Raw genomic sequence first — 17219 nt, 5'->3', positions numbered from 1 at the left:
CCGCCTTTGAATCGAGACATAGATTTAGGGTACTGCTTCTGAACAGGCTGCAAGGGATGCGAACTGACCACATCCTTAATGAACTACATGAAAAACTCCACTGTGTGTCCTTGTTTCCAGAAAGTGATCTCCCCCAAGAAGGCCTGCTTTTTGTAGTTATTTCTTGGCATAATAAGCTTGAAAGGAAGTCTATTATCTACCCAGGCTGTTTTTCTTAGCAAATGAGGGAAACAAATAGCGTTGTGTCCTTATTACCACTCATCAGTTCTCAGAAGGTGCTAATTAGTCTTGTAAAGAAACCGTATGGAATCTCATCTCTTGCTGTTACCTTTTTGATTTCACTTTCCCATCCATTTCCTATTGCTGTGAGAACTATCCTGCCATACTTAAAAAAAAAAAACATTCTGCATATAGATTTTATACGTATATAGCTGTGTCACTTAAAAATGTGACTTTTAGAAATGCTACACTGTCAACATAATTCTTGCTGCAAACAAAGCCCAACAGATAATCATGTTCCTTAGTGTATTCTCCTTTTCTGATAGATAACATTGCATCACATGGCAGCAGCTCCCTATTGATGCAGCAGTAATGACCAGAGATGGAGCTGTGCCACTTACAGGGGTAGAGTCCTGGCAGCATAATTTCCTCCACATACGTGCACTTCTTGGCTTCCTAGCTGTAACCTTATGAGTGCTACAGAGTTCTTGTCAGCACTTAGTTGTCTCTAAGCCTCACACCCATGGAAGGGCAGAGGTACAGAACTAGCTTCCAGGGAAGCTCTGGTACATATAATTCTCAGTATGGACCATGACAGTTTGTCACATAAGGAAGGCAGCCTACTCAAAAGAGAGAGATCTGTTCAGAAATTACTTCTCAACTAGGAGGTGTAAACTGACTGCTGTGGTGACAAAAATGACAGTCTTTCCCTCATGAGGTGAGTGGTCCTTTCTGTCAGGCAGACATGCAGTGCACCTCAGATGAAAGGACATAGGAGTGAGGAATGAAATAGAGTATTTCCCAGGGAAATTAGTCCTTTAAGTGATATTTTTTCTTCCCTTTCCTGCCTTGGATACCTACAGGTTATGAGCAGTCGCTTCCTACCCTATGACAACATAGTGACAGATGCAGTGCTAAGCCTGGATGAGGACACCGTGCTTTCAACCACTGAGGTAAGGGCCTCTGACATCTGGAGAGTCTGCCCGGCTCCTTGGCCGATCCCGAGCACAGCAGATAGGCTCTTCTCTTGCCAGTGGCCAAATGTTAAGAGGTTTCCTGTGATACTCCTCAGATTTTCTGTTTTTCACTTGTTTCAGAAACCCTGCCACTGACTGCCATCAGAAGAGCTTTTCACCTCGGTTAATTGGCTCATCATTAGCATATGGTTCTTCCGTTCTTTATTATTTTAGTAACATAGCTGCGGGCGGGTGTAGGCAGCCAAGAGCAGTCGACTTTAATACTCTGTTCTCACTTTTCTGATTAGGGTAGGTTTTTTTCCCCCTACCAGTAGGATGTAGGTGGGGAAAGAAGGAGTGTCAGCAGCAGGGGATTGCTGTTGCTCCAAAAGAAAGCATTGCCATCTAATACAGCATTTGCTGGGGAATGTTTTCGTGCTGACTGGTGTGTCTTCACATAAAGTTGGAATTGTTTGCTAGTTGAGGTGTTGGAGTGTTTGTGCTAAGAGGAAGATAGCGCTAAGAAAGAAAAATACTGTAGAAAAGCAATTTTTACAACTGGGATGAGTATTGATTTCTGGAACCTCTTCCTGAGAACCACAGGGGAAACTGATGACAGTTTATATAGAGTGCAATATTTGGGAAATACATTATTAATGACGGCCAGGGAATAGCTTGAAAAAATTGATTTTCTTTTGTTTTCCCTTTTTTTTCCCCCATGTCCATGGTTATTCCTTTCTCCTCATTTCACCTTTACAAAAGCGCTTTCTTTGTCAGTGATGTGGACTTTTCACTGATATAATTGCTGCTAGTGAGGAAATGCCTAACATTAGCCACCAGTCACTGCTGTATACCCTCAGATGTCACTGAATTTGTTCTAAATGGATGAGATGGTTTTCTTATGCTGTGGTTAAGCTGCTCCAGAAGGAGCTGTGGTAGCCCTCTTCTGCTTTTCAAATGGCATTGAACCTATGAGATACCAAGGTTACATCCTGGTTGCTCCTGCAAGATGAGGAAGAATACAGCTGCTCCCAAATCATTTATGTGCACAGCCTGAAAAATCTTAAACACTGAAATGAAGACATTTGTCCTGGGGCTGGAGATCCTAAGCAGCATTTTGTTCAGGATGTAAGGAGCTTTCTCAGTTGCTCATGCTAAAACCTACCACGGTTCATTGTACTGAGCTGGTAGGTACAGCAGTCCAACCTATGGATTGCAGGAGGATTTGGGGCTTTTGTTTTTTTTTGCCTAGTATTTATCATCATCCTCATTTTGTAGTCATTCAGACTTCTGGAATGCGTGTGAAACAAGGTTTTTCTCATTTGGATTGGCTGTATTTTACACTGAACATTTTGAAATGCAAGTATTTGTTGTTGTGTGAAATAATGTATGCATTTTTTTGTGGATTCTTCCCTCCTGTAAGCACGATACTGCGTGTTTGCATGGTAGGTTTTGGCTCTGAGCCTTCTGCCCCCGTGCTTTTGGTGGCTCTCTGAGAAGAACTGAGTTCTTTCTACTCCTTCACTTCTCATCATGCAGCTTACACAAAGAAACAGCCTGTTTGAAACGCTGACATGAAGTGTGCGGTATGAAACTTGCCGCAGAACTGACTGCTCATGGGTGGTCATTGTGGCAAAGCTTCAGGGACCAAAAGAAGCAGTTTAGCAGCATGGTCAGACACGATCACATTCCTGTTGGGAGGAACAGTTGCCAGACACATCTTCTGCCCTGTCCAGATCTTGTGGACTAACAGTTTCCCCTTTGCAGCAGAACGGCATGTGGTTGCTCTCTTGAGAAGAGCTCTGTCACGTGCACAGAGGGATGTTTGTGTGGGAAGTAATTAGAAATCAGCATGAGTTAGGAATAATATGAGGATTTAAGGGACTGGCAGCCGGATTGGCTTTTCCTGCTGATCAGCTGAGTGGCAATGCTGCAAAATTACACAGGGTAAGGACCAGTTTGGGTTTTTTCTGTTAGGATGGTTGGTTTAGTGGGTACAAGGGTACTTGAATACACGAGTGAAGACACTGGGTATTGCCGTTTTTTTATTTATTTAAGTTTGAGATTCTCAATCATCTCTAAAGAAAACAGATGTCAGGCTTTATAGGACAGGGAAAAAACCTTTAGCTCTTTCATGTGGTACTGATTTGGATGAGATCAAAACTATCAGAAAGATAACTGGTTTGTGCATATCGTCTTTCTAGTTGGCCTCAGATTCCTTGAAACAACTTAAAAGAAAGTAACCAGTCCTTAGTGTTGTGTTCCAGTACATGTGTGACTCTTCTGTTTCATAAAAGTGCTTGTAAATGAGGGAAGTCTGACAATAATCACACAAAATGTGACTATCCTCATAGCAGCTGTTCTTTGTCTAACCTCTACACCCTTGACTTTGGCTGTGTTCTTGAAAGGTTTTCCAAGCATTTTTGAGCGAGGTTTTGGTCCCTCTGGCACAGAGGGAACTATGCAGTGCAGAAACAAGACTCTCTTTCTCTTGGATTTGAATGGGACAATTAGAATTGTCTTTCTTTTTAAAATTTTAATCTAGCTTGAGCCAAGTTGAATTGAAGGAACTGCCAGTCAACTTTAACATGATAAAAAATTTTCCATATGTGTTTTTACCAAACGCCTTTCAAATCAAATGCTGATGAGCCTTCTGCAAACTACCCCAACCTTCCCTTTCCTCTTATGGCTGGTATTTGTTTGGTGGGATTCCAGGGCAGCAATCCCTTATCAACCTTTCAGCTCTCTAAGATTTGAATTATTAAGCTAGTTTCAGTGAGATAAATAAATAAATGAAAGAAACTCTATGTCAGCATTTAATATCTTCTTGTGATTTATACAGTAAAGTCCATTTTTTTTAAAGCACAGACTCCCAAAGCCACTTAATGACCATGGAATATCTACCTCTGTTTTTATTAAGCTATAATTTTAACCCTTGTGGTCATACAAACAGTCTTAAAGGTATCACCTCTAAGCGCCTTAAGGGCTCAAAACAGATGGATAATATAAAAGAAATCCACATTGATTGCTTGTTTTAATCTCACCAAGCCACCCCTATAATTTAAGGTGTTTGATTCCTGATTTTCCAAGCTTTCTGTTGACAGTTCTGAAATGGTAGGTAAGTGAAATGCATGAATATGTGCAAAAGATTCGGTTATCCACATGGCTTTTACCACTCTGTATTGCATGTAAGTACGCAGGTCACTCTGAAAGTAATGCCTCCTATTTATTTTCATGGAAACTACAACAGATACAAAGAGCATGCTATCACTATTTGATAGACTAAATGCTACGTAACAGCTACATGACAATATTTATCACATAGTCACCACTTGTAACTCTGTATTTTTGCCAGCAATGAACAAGAGCCCGCATGCCACACATAAAAATTGACACCAGTAGAAGTGACCCTCTTTTTGACAGCTGCTATGACAGTGTCATTGATAAGAAAATGTTGCCCATGCAATCCACCTTTCATCAGGCTGAACAGATGAAAGTTAGGAGGCACCAAATCTTGACTATATGCTGGGAGTGGTAGGACAGTCCAGCCCAGATTGGTAGTGTGCTCCATGATCTTCAAATGGGCATGGGGCTTGGTGTTATTGTGTTGCAAGAGAAGGATTGACTTCTTCTCTGGCCTGACACTGGAAGTTTAAGCCTTCAGCTTAGTGTTGTGATGGTCAGAGACAATGGTCTGTCCTGGTTACAGGAAATCCAGAAGGATAACCCCTTTCCTAATCCAAAGGCAGTGCACACCACTTTACCCACTGACGGCTGCATCTTGAACGTTTTCTTCAATGAGGAATTCAAATGTCACCACTCCATGAATGCTGTTTTGACACCAGCTTAGTGGTGACACCATGTCTCGCCACCAGTGATGTTGTGATCCAGGAAACTGTCACCTTCAGCCTCATGTTGATTCAGTAGGCCCTGACAAACTTGCACATGCTGTTCTTTCTGTTCCTGTGTGAGCATGTCAGAGACTCATCTGCCACAAACTTTGTGACATTCCAAAGTTGTCACCATTGTTTCCAACACATTGAACGCTGTACACAGCTCCCTGGTTGTAATCTGTCAATTCATGTGGATGAGCTGATCAGGGCGGTCTTCATTTCGTCCAGAATGTGGCTTGTCTTTCACATCAATGTTGCCACTTCTGAATTTCACCACCCACCACCTCACTGTGCTGATATCCACCTTTTGACATTCGTAAGTGTTCAGCAAGCATTGGTGAATGTCAGTGGGTGCCATTTTTTCCATGTGGAGGAAGTCAGTTCCATACCTTTGCTTCATACATGCTTCCATATCAAACACCGTTTTCACAGAATCACCAAGGTTGGAAAAGACATCCAAGATCATCCACTCCAACTGTCCACCTACCACCAATATTTCTCACTGAACCATGTCTTCTAGTACAACATCTGAATGTTTCTTGGACAGTTCCAGGGTCAGTGATTCAACCAGTGCCCTGGACAGCCTGTTCCAGTGCCTAACCACACTTTTGGAGAAGAAATTTTTCCTAACATTGAATCTGACAGTTCATATTCCTGTCATTTTGTCAGACTGCCCCTCTGCTGCCATCTACAGCATGACAACAATAGGGAACGGAATATTGGTGGGAAGGTTCAACCTCTACTGCCATACCACCAATATCCACCTCTGACTTTGTGGGCTAACATCATAAAATAAGAGGCATTACTTTTGGAGCAGCCCTCGTACAAATGCATGCACCTACACCAGTTCTTTCTGTAACTTGAAAAGGTTTGATATGTAAAGGGCAAGCTTGAAAATGTTAATGTAATGCTGTGATGCTCTAGACTCCCTTTAATAGAAACCATTAAAATGTGCATAATTATAGGGCAAAATGTCAAGCAGTCAGTTTAATTTACTGATGAATACATAGAATTAATGTTTTGCAACAGTTCCAAGATTTTGAATTATGAATTAGTGGCAAGGTAATATTTTGTTTTGTTGACATTTATTGAAACAGTTTTGGTATTCATTTGGCCTGTGACTTTGTCTGCAGGTGGATTTTGCCTTTACAGTTTGGCAGAGTTTTCCAGAGAGGATTGTGGGGTATCCTGCTCGCAGTCACTTCTGGGACAACACTAAGGAGAGGTGGGGCTATACCTCCAAGTGGACTAATGACTATTCCATGGTATTGACAGGAGCTGCTATTTACCACAAGTAAGAACCCAAAGCATCAGCTGTTCTCCTTCTGTATGAAACAAAGTGGTAGTGGGGAATGAAAGACATTCTTCCGGGGAGGGGAAAAAATGGAAAGATAATAAATGGGTCTACTTTTTATGGGGTAATAATTTAAGTTCTCAGTTTAGCTCTGGGGATCTGGTAATCATTATTGCGCTTGTTGGGTCCCTTTGAAGTCACTTGTATTTCGAGGCGGTCGGACTGCTCTTTTTAACATCAGGAATTACGCACTTCAAAGAGTTCCCGAATTCATTAAGCTGCTCAACTGAATGGCCTGTAGCATAGCAGAAAGGAGTTTACTTCCAGACCAGCACTGGATATGTGTTGGCTGACAGCTGCAGTCTGCAGAGTCTTCTGGCTACTCTAAAAAATAGTGCAGTGGACACATCATAGGCCAGCGTATTGCAGCATATTGCAGAAAACCCCTGTTGTTAGAACTTCCGCAGACCAAAGGCATCTCTGGATGTTAGGAAAAAGTCAACATATTCTTCAGTACCTAATCCAAATCTTAGCAGAGGAAAGGACAGATTATAGGGGATGATAGAGGTTCGAAGGAGAATAGTTTGAACAACGAGGACAGTAGCAGGCTGATATAATAGAGTTCTCTCTGACTGAACAGTTCTGAAAAGAAAGATGGGAGATAAATTCATCAGTATTGGAAATTACAGTCCAGCAATAGAAGTGCTCTTTGTCTTCTTGATACATAGGTCTGCATTATTTCTTTTAACCAAGTAGTTTTTTTAGAGCTATATATTTTGTTTCTCAATTAATGCTGTTTACAGTTTTGGTAAGGTACTGATCAGTTCTCCCTTCCTGTTAGAGAAATGAAGAACAGATCTGCTGTATGCAGAGTAGAGGACAAAATTTCTGCTTCAGTTGGAATTCATAATCCCTGAAAGCCCAGTAGCTTCTCTTAAGAACCCTATTGTTACTTTCCAGATATTATCACTACCTGTACACTCATTACCTGCCTGCCAGCCTAAAGAATATGGTGGACCAACTGGCCAATTGTGAGGACATTCTAATGAATTTTTTGGTGTCAGCTGTGACAAAATTGCCTCCAATCAAAGTAACACAGAAAAAACAGTATAAGGAGACCATGATGGGACAGGTATGTATCCATAGCATACTTTAGCTGTTGAGCTGTATTAATAATTTAATTAGGTTTTATATTAGGTTTACAGAATGAATAACATTCTGGCTATTTTTTTTGCAGTTTTTAGCTTGACAGAGCTGTAAGTTAGACTATAGATTTTCTTATTATAGTGAAAGAAAATCCAGAAGGAGTACTGGCAGGCAGCTACTTCATAATTTCTTACACTATGTTACTCACAGTGATACCAAACTCGTGGAACGTTGGTTTTAGTGACTGAATTTTAGTTAAACTCCCAGTTTTTTGATTAAATATTCTGGAGAGAAGACCTCATAGAATGCTAGAAGCAGAAGTAAATTCTAAAAAGATTTTATATTTTTAATTATTTTTAATGAATATTATATACCAGCGGATATATAATGGGATTATATATATTCATTATATACTAGGGATATATAATGAATCTCAAAGTGCTATTTTTAAGTATATAGCGTGTTTCAAGTGCTGGTTGTCTCAACAGAGGTATATTTTGTCATGTGGTGACATTATAACTCACTAGCAGCCATGAAATGCATACTGTGGGGCCTCTTCCATCTATTGGGTTAGTATTCTGTAATTGCAGAAATGGATATACATTCTGGCAACAAGGATGCCTGTTAATTTGAAGGGTATATCTGCTCTTCCCTTGTGTGAGCGAGCAATGGGAACAGTAACAAGTCCTAAATAATCTATCTGTGCTGCCACAATGTCTATTATCAAAACTTCCAGGTTTGGTATGGGAAGGAGGGGTCAGGAAGAATGAAGAGGCTTTCTTTTTCCCCTCACATTTTCTCCTATTAGCATTGTCCATATCTTTGGCAGGAGAGTGACTGTGCCACTTTGTAGACTCCATTATCTGTATGCCACTGCACAGGAATGTTCTTTGGCTGTTTGGCAAAGGCTGAACAATCATTTTTCTTTTTTCAGCGTGGGTAGCTTGAATCATCCATGAACTATAACTCTCTCCTAAAGACAAGTTGTTCGTGCAGCTTTGGGAAATGTAATGGACTATGTTCATAATTCCTTGAAAGACAAATAAAAAATTAACATAACCTCAGTGTTGTGACAGAGATTAATAGTCATATGGAAATTCATTGCTAATGGCCAGAATGTCTGCTATAATCCTCTAGCAACAAGCTTTAGTGACTCTGTATAATCAAGAGTCCGTAATCAATGCACATAATAAGTTACCACTTGTGCTGAACTGGACAGGCCTTGGATAAAGATCAAGTCTGATACAACAATCCTTTGACAGTTCCCTGACTTTATCAGTTTCTTCACATTTTAATTAACACACTTTGAGCTTATGAATTTTTGTTTGTTTTTAAAGTGTAGTAGAAACATAAGTGCTATAGAGATGCATGAGAAGTGGCACAGAACAAAATGGAGCAGTTTCACAGCACTTACAGCTTCCCTTAAATAATAGCTCTATTGTTTTCATATGCGTAGTCTAAGTACAGATATAGAACAATAATTGCATTCAGGCTGTTAGGTCTTATTTTCTCAGAGATGCTGAGTTTCGATACACTTTCATTGGAATTATAGCTGTCCTCAACTTTAGAAAATTAGTCCATAGAATTTTGCCTATATGCAACCTGTGGTGTTTTCATCACATCAGAGTTTATCATGATATAATGTGGAACTTCCATTTATTTTCTCTGTCTATAAGACAGTACTGTCTTCTGCACTGGTCTGGACAGGTGTGCTTTGTGGAAGCACTCTGTTTTTCCCTGCTGGACATTTGCAAACAAGTAATGTTAGGTATGTATGGACTTCAGTTGAGCTTAGGTACAAGCCATTTGAAATACATATCAATTTCTGCAGGTCTGGACTTTTTTCCTTTTCTTTTTCTTTTCCTTTCCTTTTTCCTCTCCTCCTTCCTTTCCTCTCCTGTTCCCTTTCCCTTTCTCTCCTTCCCTTTCCTCCCGTTTTTCCTCCCCTCCCCTCTTTCCCCTTCCCTCCCTTCCCCTCCCCTCCTCCTTATGGTTTTTAATGTCTTGCTCTCTCCCAAAACAGAGAGAGATGGGGTGAAGCAGTGTGCTGGCAGGTGATGGGAGGCCTGCCCAGGAGTGTCATGTAGTGGGTGAGACTAGACACAGTTAGACTCCGGTCGCCATGCTGTGTGGCCCTCAGCATGGTTTTGGAGGCCAGGGAGGCCAGCCTGCCATCAGATGGGGTGTCCATCCTCTGGCTTGATGCCCCCCACAGAGCAGATTTCCGTAGACTGCTGCAGGACTGGTTTCTACCAAGCCCTGTTGCAGCTGCACGGCTCTCTGCCTCCCTGGCTGAGGCACCCACCCTCTGCTGCCATTTCGTTGCCTCCCTTCCAGCCACTGCTTAACTTCTGCTCCTCTCCACACAGACATCCCGGGCCTCACGCTGGGCTGACCCCGACCACTTCGCCCAACGGCAAAGCTGCATGAACACTTTTGCCAGCTGGTTTGGCTATATGCCGCTGATCCACTCTCAGATGAGGCTCGACCCTGTCCTCTTTAAAGACCAGGTCTCCATCCTGAGGAAGAAATACCGAGACATTGAACGACTCTGAGGAGCGCTGCCCATGGGGCCGAGCTGCCCCAGCCCCACACGGCCGCCGGCGCATGGAGCCGGACTGTGCCGGGCCCGGCCGCACCCGGACACGGCGAGCGGCACCCGGCGGTGCGCGGCTCCGGACTGCTTCCCTGCCCGGCAGGCCTCTGTCGCTCACGACTAGGTTGTGTACAGTTTCATTATGGAACATTAAATAATTATTTTTGAAATGATTGCTATGCAGGTTTAAACTTTTTTAATGATAAAAAAAAAAAAAAACCTATTAAAAACAGAGTTCTTTCTTTAATCAAAATTGTGTTGGTTGTGAATATTTCAAAGCTGCCATTTCTTTCTTTCATGCGTTTGATTGTCATAGCAGTTTTCGTTCATTTTCCCCTGCAATGTTAAACGCTTGAATCTCACAGGGAGAAAATGCAGCAGATTCAGAAACAAATTGAGCACAAGCAGGACAGAAATGAAGTATTATGTTTCTCCTTAACTGCTGATTTCTGTAATATTTCTTTTCTTCATTTTCCACAAGCCGGTTGTGGGCCACTATGGCAGAGTTCCTTTGGATGGACAGAAAACCAGAGAGCCCACAGTGTGCGTAGTTCCTGCTGGCTGATGCCTGGCTTTGGGCAGGGAGAGGAGCAGCCGTGCCAGGAGCAGGATGGCAGCGGGGCCTTCATGCACGCAGGAACGCCGGGCTGCTCACAGCAAGACCTTGTCCCCGTGGCCCTGCTGCTGGGCCAGAGCAGTATGGCTGGGGGCAGCGCTGCCGCCAGGCCACAGCCACTGAGTCTCCAGAAATAGCTTTGTTAGGAGGGCAGAAGGGGTGTTGGTGCAAAAAGGGAGCATGTTAGTTCTTGCAGTGCAGGAAATCAGCCTGTAACGAACTGTTTTATATGGAATCGAATTGTGGGCTTCTCGCTCTCTCTCTCTTCTTTCTTTTTTTCTTATTTTTTTTTCTTCTTTTCATTTTTTGGAAGTGCAAATAGTTGGAGAAATTCCCTTCTGGATTTCTGCACCTGAAGCAAAGTTGTCAGAGATCAGCAGCAAGTTCTCTCGGGTTTGCATGAGGCAGGGTAGCTTGGGCTGAAACCTGCCTTGGAAGTACCAATGTAGCTCACTCTCCAAAATGGTTTTATCATTTCAAATGGACGCATTTTTTAAGTTGGAATATCCCAATTGTTTACTTTTCTGTAATGCTTTGCTTATTTATGTGTTTTCTCAAGTGAAGAGTGAAAACAAAGGGTCAGGAAGGTGCTGTGATGGTTTGCTAAAACAACAAGCACTTTAAAAACATTTCACAGTCTCACATCTCTCTGAGGTGCATTGGAGTGTTCTCTAGTGATAACCACCCCAAGAGCAAGAGCATATCGTGAGGGTGCCCAGCAAGGACCAGCGAGCCTTTCTATACCTCATTCCTTGGCATCCAGGCTGTTCTGTAGCAGGGGTGAAGAGTAGCTGGAGAATGTTTTTATGCTACAGATGGTTAGGCACTGGAACAAGTTGCCCAGAGATGTAGCATATGTCCCATCCCTGGAGACCTGCAAGGTCAAGCTGGACGGGGCTCTGAGCACCCTGCTCTAGCTGTACGTGTCCCTGTTCACTGCAGGGGAGTTGGACTAGCTGGCCTTTTAGGGTCCCTTCCAAATGAAATGGTTCTAGGTTTCTGTGATATAAATAGAAAGAGTACAACAGGGCTAACAGTTTGTTTAGGCTCAAACGCTGACGTATTGCACAGCTTTAAGCAACTTCCTTAACCAAGGCATGCACAGGTCCTCATTTGTCAGAGTAATAGCTACTGGTATTAGAGGGAATGCCATAAAGCTTAAACAATTTCTCTTGAGATGGCAAGATCAAAATCCTAACTGAAAGTTGCTTTAGAACTGCAAAGTAGATATTACTAGATGTTTGTTTGCAGTGTGGCATGTAAAGACTTGCAGAGTGTGGTTAGTTTTGCATATATATTGCAATATTTGAACAGAGCACAGCAAGTTAGGGCAGGAACATCAGGTTCTTGACATTTTGCATTGAGTCTGAACCAAATTTTTGAAGGAATTGGCCACAGCACACATGGGGCTGCAGCCAGTGTCTGAATGCTGCTGGAAGGAAGAGGTGCCTCCTCAGCTTCATCCATTCCTGCCCTGGCCATCATCTCATGTTGTGCCTGCTGCCAGCCTGGGGCAAAAAAGTGGCCGGTGACTTTGTAATGCCATTTTAGAGAGTTAAATCAGCATATGGAAAGATTTGTGGAGAGGAGAGGCGAGAGTAGGTAGACAGGACCAGGGAGGGAAGGGGAGCAGGCTGTCCTCCTGTCTCTGTACGGTGAGCTGATATTTCAGCTCTCCACATCCCATAAAGTGGCGCCCATGCTACTTTGTACTCTTGAGAATCAGGCAGCTCTCCTCAGGAATATATCTTCTCAGATCTGCTGCAGCACATGTCAGACACCGGATGAGGCAGGCAGGGTGTGTGGATGTGCCCTCAGCATCACTCGGGATAGAGAGTGGGAAAGAAGAGCCTACATAAAATGAGAATTGCAATTCTTCCTGTCTTTCAGTTAGTGCCATTTTGGCTGTTTAGCAACGGGAGCTGCTCATCAGTGTTGGAGTGAAGCAAGTAAGGCCAGGCTTTTAAGCTGTTCGACGCTGTGTCACCCTCACTTTTCAGGATGGCTGAGGGAGACTGTGCTAAAGCTCTGAATGAATTTTGAGGTCCTTTCTGTTTACAGATCACTAATTAAACAAGAAACAATAATGGGCTTAGCTGCAGAAGGCTCAGAATAGATGCGCACATTCCCCTCTGCAGCATGTTACCAGGCAGACCCATCTCCCTAGGAAGGAATGTATCTCGTGGCTGCTAGAACAGTGGCCCCAGCACCCATTTGAAGAACTGGATGCAGATTCATTGTAGATGTTTGGCTTGGTATACCTGGTGTGGGTGCTGTCAGACAGTGCTTCTCTGGACATCAGGTGTACTTCCAGGCCTCCTGTTCATGTCTGTGTCAAGTAGAGCCCTGTTGTTCCTGTAGTGAGCACAGTCACACTTTTATTACATCCTATGTGCGAAGTTAATGGTTCTTTATCCTTTTTTTCCACACTTAATTCAGATGGTGCTGAAACAAGGTTCACCCCTTGTTGCTCCTTTTGTAGTTTTTTAAATTATTTTTTTTTATTTTTCATGAACAGCAGGCTATGTTAGCCTTTACTTTACAGGTACTTGAATGCCTGATGACTTGACTGAGTGTTTCGCATGTGGCCTTTTGTAAGGGTTACTGACCTTAATTTAACCAGGGGTGAGATGGATGGATGAATGTGAACAGATCCATACCATCAAAGCAGAGCAAAAGTAGGGAGTAGAGTTTGGAAGAACTGATTATTTTTTAATTGAATTTATTAAAAAACAAAACAAAAAAAAAAGAGAAACCCTTCCCAGTTATGATTTGAATGAGATCTGTTGCTGGAGGAGGGTTTCGTAATGAGAAAAACGAGACACAAAAACAGAGGCAAACTTCCAAGATAGAAAGTGCCTGGCTCTCCATGCAGTCCCTTGGACCTGTGTGAGATTCCTCTGCCCTCTTTCTATTTTGTGAAAAACTCTAGCTATTACCATAGCTTTTTCCAAATGAGAATGTTTAAGCTATGTAACAATTCCATTATGAACACAGTGGTGTGCTAATGCACAGCTATCGAGCGCTTTGATCTTTTCCATTTGAAAACACGGTGGATTTGATCACCTTCAGATTCCAATTTCTTTCTCAGAGCCAACCTTGACAAAGGAATTAATCTTTCACCAATGAACGCCTTTTAGAATAGCTCATTTACCAAAAGGTGTCGTTTCAAGAATGGAAGCAATCATTTGATGCTGAGACAATGACAGAAGCAGCTAGAAGTACAGTTTTATTTGTTAAACCTTTAACGTTCCCTGCTTAAAATGCAGCATCTTCCTCTTTCTCCCCTTATTTTGAAAATAAAAAGCCACTCGCTGCTCATAGACCTGAATGAACGGACAGCCTTTCTGTTAACTCCACCACTTAAACATACAGCACCAGCAGATCGGTGCCTGCTCATGCTCTGGGCTGACCCAGAAGCACAGCCTGTTGTGGGGTCATCTCAATGGGCATCGCTGGGGTTTGGCAGGGACGGGCCTGGGGCCTTCCTGCTGTCTGCTGGAACATCTCCCCGGGTCTTGTGCCTCTCGCCCTTGTTTAAAGCTAAGTCAAGTTGGCCTTTGTTCCACTGGTCTTTCTTCACACACATTTTTAAGTTGGAGTTCAAATAGGGGGATTTATGAGACTCATCAGAGGCTTCTGGATGCCCCCTCCCACCCTTTTTGTGATTTTTTAAGTGAGTTAGCGATGATCCAATGGGCCTTGTGACCTTGTACATAATCCTGTATATTTATTTTGAGAGACAATATGTATAGTCTTTGGGGGATGAGAATGGAAACCTGAAACGGGAATTCAGAGGTGGACATATGTAAAGAAACAAAGAAAGAAAGAAACAAATACAATCTTATTTTGTACAAAATGTACATTTTGGAGAATTTTTTTCTAATGCATTACCAATGTTTTCATAGTTCTGCCGCATCTTTTTTAAAGTGTTTCTCCCTCTTTGTTTGACTATTGAAACATGGTGCAATTAAACCTAAAGCAAGCGTGTGAGTGAGAGAAAAAGAGAGAGTGAGAAATTAAAAAGCCATATAATTTGGTTTACTTCATTAACCTGTATAACAACATAGGTTTGCCATCTAAAATAGGTTGTTTTTATAGATAGTGTCACCAAAGACTTTTTTTCTTCAGATTTATTTTGAAAAGTTGTTAATAAAGGACATACATTTCTGTTGTGGTGTGGTTTTATTGTTAAGGTAAAATAACAATTGTTCCTTGTAGTGTTGAAAATACACATTTGGGAGCATGATTGCCGTGTTCCTTGGGTTCAGGATAATGAAATGGATGACACTTTGCTGTATCTGCTCTCTCCTCGGCTTGAACTGAGTGATGTTGGTATGTATCTATCTGTTATATAGATTATATACGTGGTACAGCATCTATACACAGTGGGAAGTAGTCCAGTAACATTGACAGGTGTTTACTGTCTTACCTGAGGGCAGGAAAAAACTCAGTGTGTGCCACTTGTAGGTCAGACAGTATCTCTGTGTGGTGACACAGTAATTGGTAGGTAACACTGATTTTTAATAGGAGTCACTATAATTGTGTAGAGGAAAAAAAAGTGCTGCACCAACCCGAGGCCTTGGAAGGCTGATCCCTAGAGGCTGAGAACGTATTACAATATTGGCCCATGTTTTTTGTTACAGGGTTGTCAGAAGCCCATCACAGACACTGAGGATTGCAGTCATCCCACCTAATTTCTGGTGCCTACAAAGCACTCCGGTCTCTCAGAGCCGGACCTCACCATCTCCCAGCATGGTCAAGGGGCATAGCAAAGTATTTCAAGGGATTGTCCTCCTCACATACTTTGGACATGGACTATAGCACCTTACATGAGCTCGCTTCTCTCTGCTGACAGTCTGCAGACCTGCTGCACAGGTAGCAGCATCTGCTCTGATGAATCCCATGGTGGGAAAGGTCCTGCTAACATCGCTGCCGGCAATGTGTGGGATTTGTCATTGGTTTGTTCCCATCACAGATGTTCTGGGCTGGTCTTATTCTTTCTGGGGTTCAGACTTCAGAACATGGAGAGATCCTTAAACTGTCATCCTATTCCATCATGCTTCTGGCTTTCTGGGTCAGGAAAGGTACCTCCAAACCTGAGCATCCCAACAGACACTGGTGTTTGGGATTGGCTATGGGTTCTTCCCTGCCAAAAAACAAGAGCAAAAACCGTCACCCTGAAAACAATCCCAAAATGGCACTCGCACTCCTTCAACACTTCAGTTCTTGGCTTGTAGCCATGTTATTTATGCAAAACAACTTGGGATGGAATTCATTTGTCTAGATACAGAGCACTGCAACTGCAGGAGCTACCAGAAGGATGCTATCTATGTTAGCAAGAAGTTAACTTGGTGTGGACCTATAGTCTGAAACCTGATTTCATGCTATATGCACCTTAGGGCGAGATTTAGAAGTGAAGGTGGACATCACTGAATATTTCAGCACTGTGTGGTTTTGTTTCACGTGGAAAGGATCCAGTTTGTGTGCTCCATGGTGTGAACCAAAATGAAGTAAGGGGAGAAAATCAAAGTAGTTGCATCAGAAGTGCAAACCTGAACGGAATCAAACCTCTGTTGTAGCTGTACATCTCTGGCAGCCCATGTAGTCAGTGGACATCGGATTCCAAATAGATCACATGAATTGGGCCTCAGGGGATTGTACCTACTTCATTTTCCTAGAGGCATATAGAAAAGAAGTCTGTCAAAGAAGGACAGGCTTCACTGGAGGCATAGATGCTGGATGAGGGGTATCCCATACTGAGTGTCAGTTTTGTAATCTAAGCCACCACAATGGGAATGAAAACAGGTCACTGGAATGAATCAAAGTCAGATCGGGAAGTCCCTGGGACTTCACTTACTCATACTTAAGGATCTGGCCCAAAATATTTAGTGCATAATCATTTCAACACTAAATGCACTTCTGACTGTAGGGCTGTTTTTGAAAAGTCTCATTGAGTCTCATTGTACCATCCCCTGAATGAAGGTAGATAAGAGAGTTGGCACTGATCAACGTCTTGTTTTATTTTCTCTTTTAAATGTATAGCAGAAGGAAAAGAAGCAGGTCTGTGCTTTCCCTTTCTGAAGCTACGAGCTAATTATATCCACAGTGCTATTGGAGAGAGACAGATTTTGCTCAGGATTTGGAGCAGTGTGACGGTGACATTACAGTCGCTGCATGATGTGCTTTATTCTGCACATTTGTTTCCCAGCACCGCACTCAGGGATGTACACGAGCTTTATGAGCTGCCTGCTCCAGGTAGTGCAGCTTGCTTTGCACATTACCTGCATTTCTATTGCACATTAAGAACGGATGGGTGTTTGTCTGCTGCAGAGGCTCCTCTGTTCAGCCCCAGCTCCTCCTGCCTCCTGTCTGTAATCAACCATTGTAATGCTGGTGGTGGTGAAGTACGATGATGACCAGATACCTTTCTAGAAAAGTAGGATATGAGATTTCCTGAGATTTCACAAGGAGGTATTTCAAGAACAAAACATTAACA

The 17219-nt window shown here is 42.6% G+C and overlaps 1 protein-coding gene across 1 annotated transcript in view; it reads left to right on the top strand.

Moving 5' to 3' along the window:
• Positions 1-10358, top strand: part of EXT1 (exostosin glycosyltransferase 1) — a 161647-nt gene extending 151289 nt beyond the window's left edge. Inside the window, exons 8-11 of the mRNA XM_031591153.2 lie at positions 1083-1172; positions 6202-6362; positions 7323-7494; positions 9878-10358. Of these exons, the coding sequence (XP_031447013.1) occupies positions 1083-1172; positions 6202-6362; positions 7323-7494; positions 9878-10063 (609 nt within the window). The 3' untranslated portion in view covers positions 10064-10358. The remainder of the gene's footprint in view (positions 1-1082; positions 1173-6201; positions 6363-7322; positions 7495-9877) is intronic.
• The last annotated feature ends 6861 nt before the right edge of the window (positions 10359-17219 follow it).

The sequence above is a fragment of the Phasianus colchicus genome, chromosome 3 (genome assembly GCF_987193195.1).
Source record: "Phasianus colchicus chromosome 3, bPhaCol1.hap1.1, whole genome shotgun sequence".
NCBI lineage: Eukaryota > Metazoa > Chordata > Aves > Galliformes > Phasianidae > Phasianus > Phasianus colchicus.
Note: the sequence above shows the minus strand (reverse complement) of the source record. Positions and strands in the feature narration are given on the sequence as shown.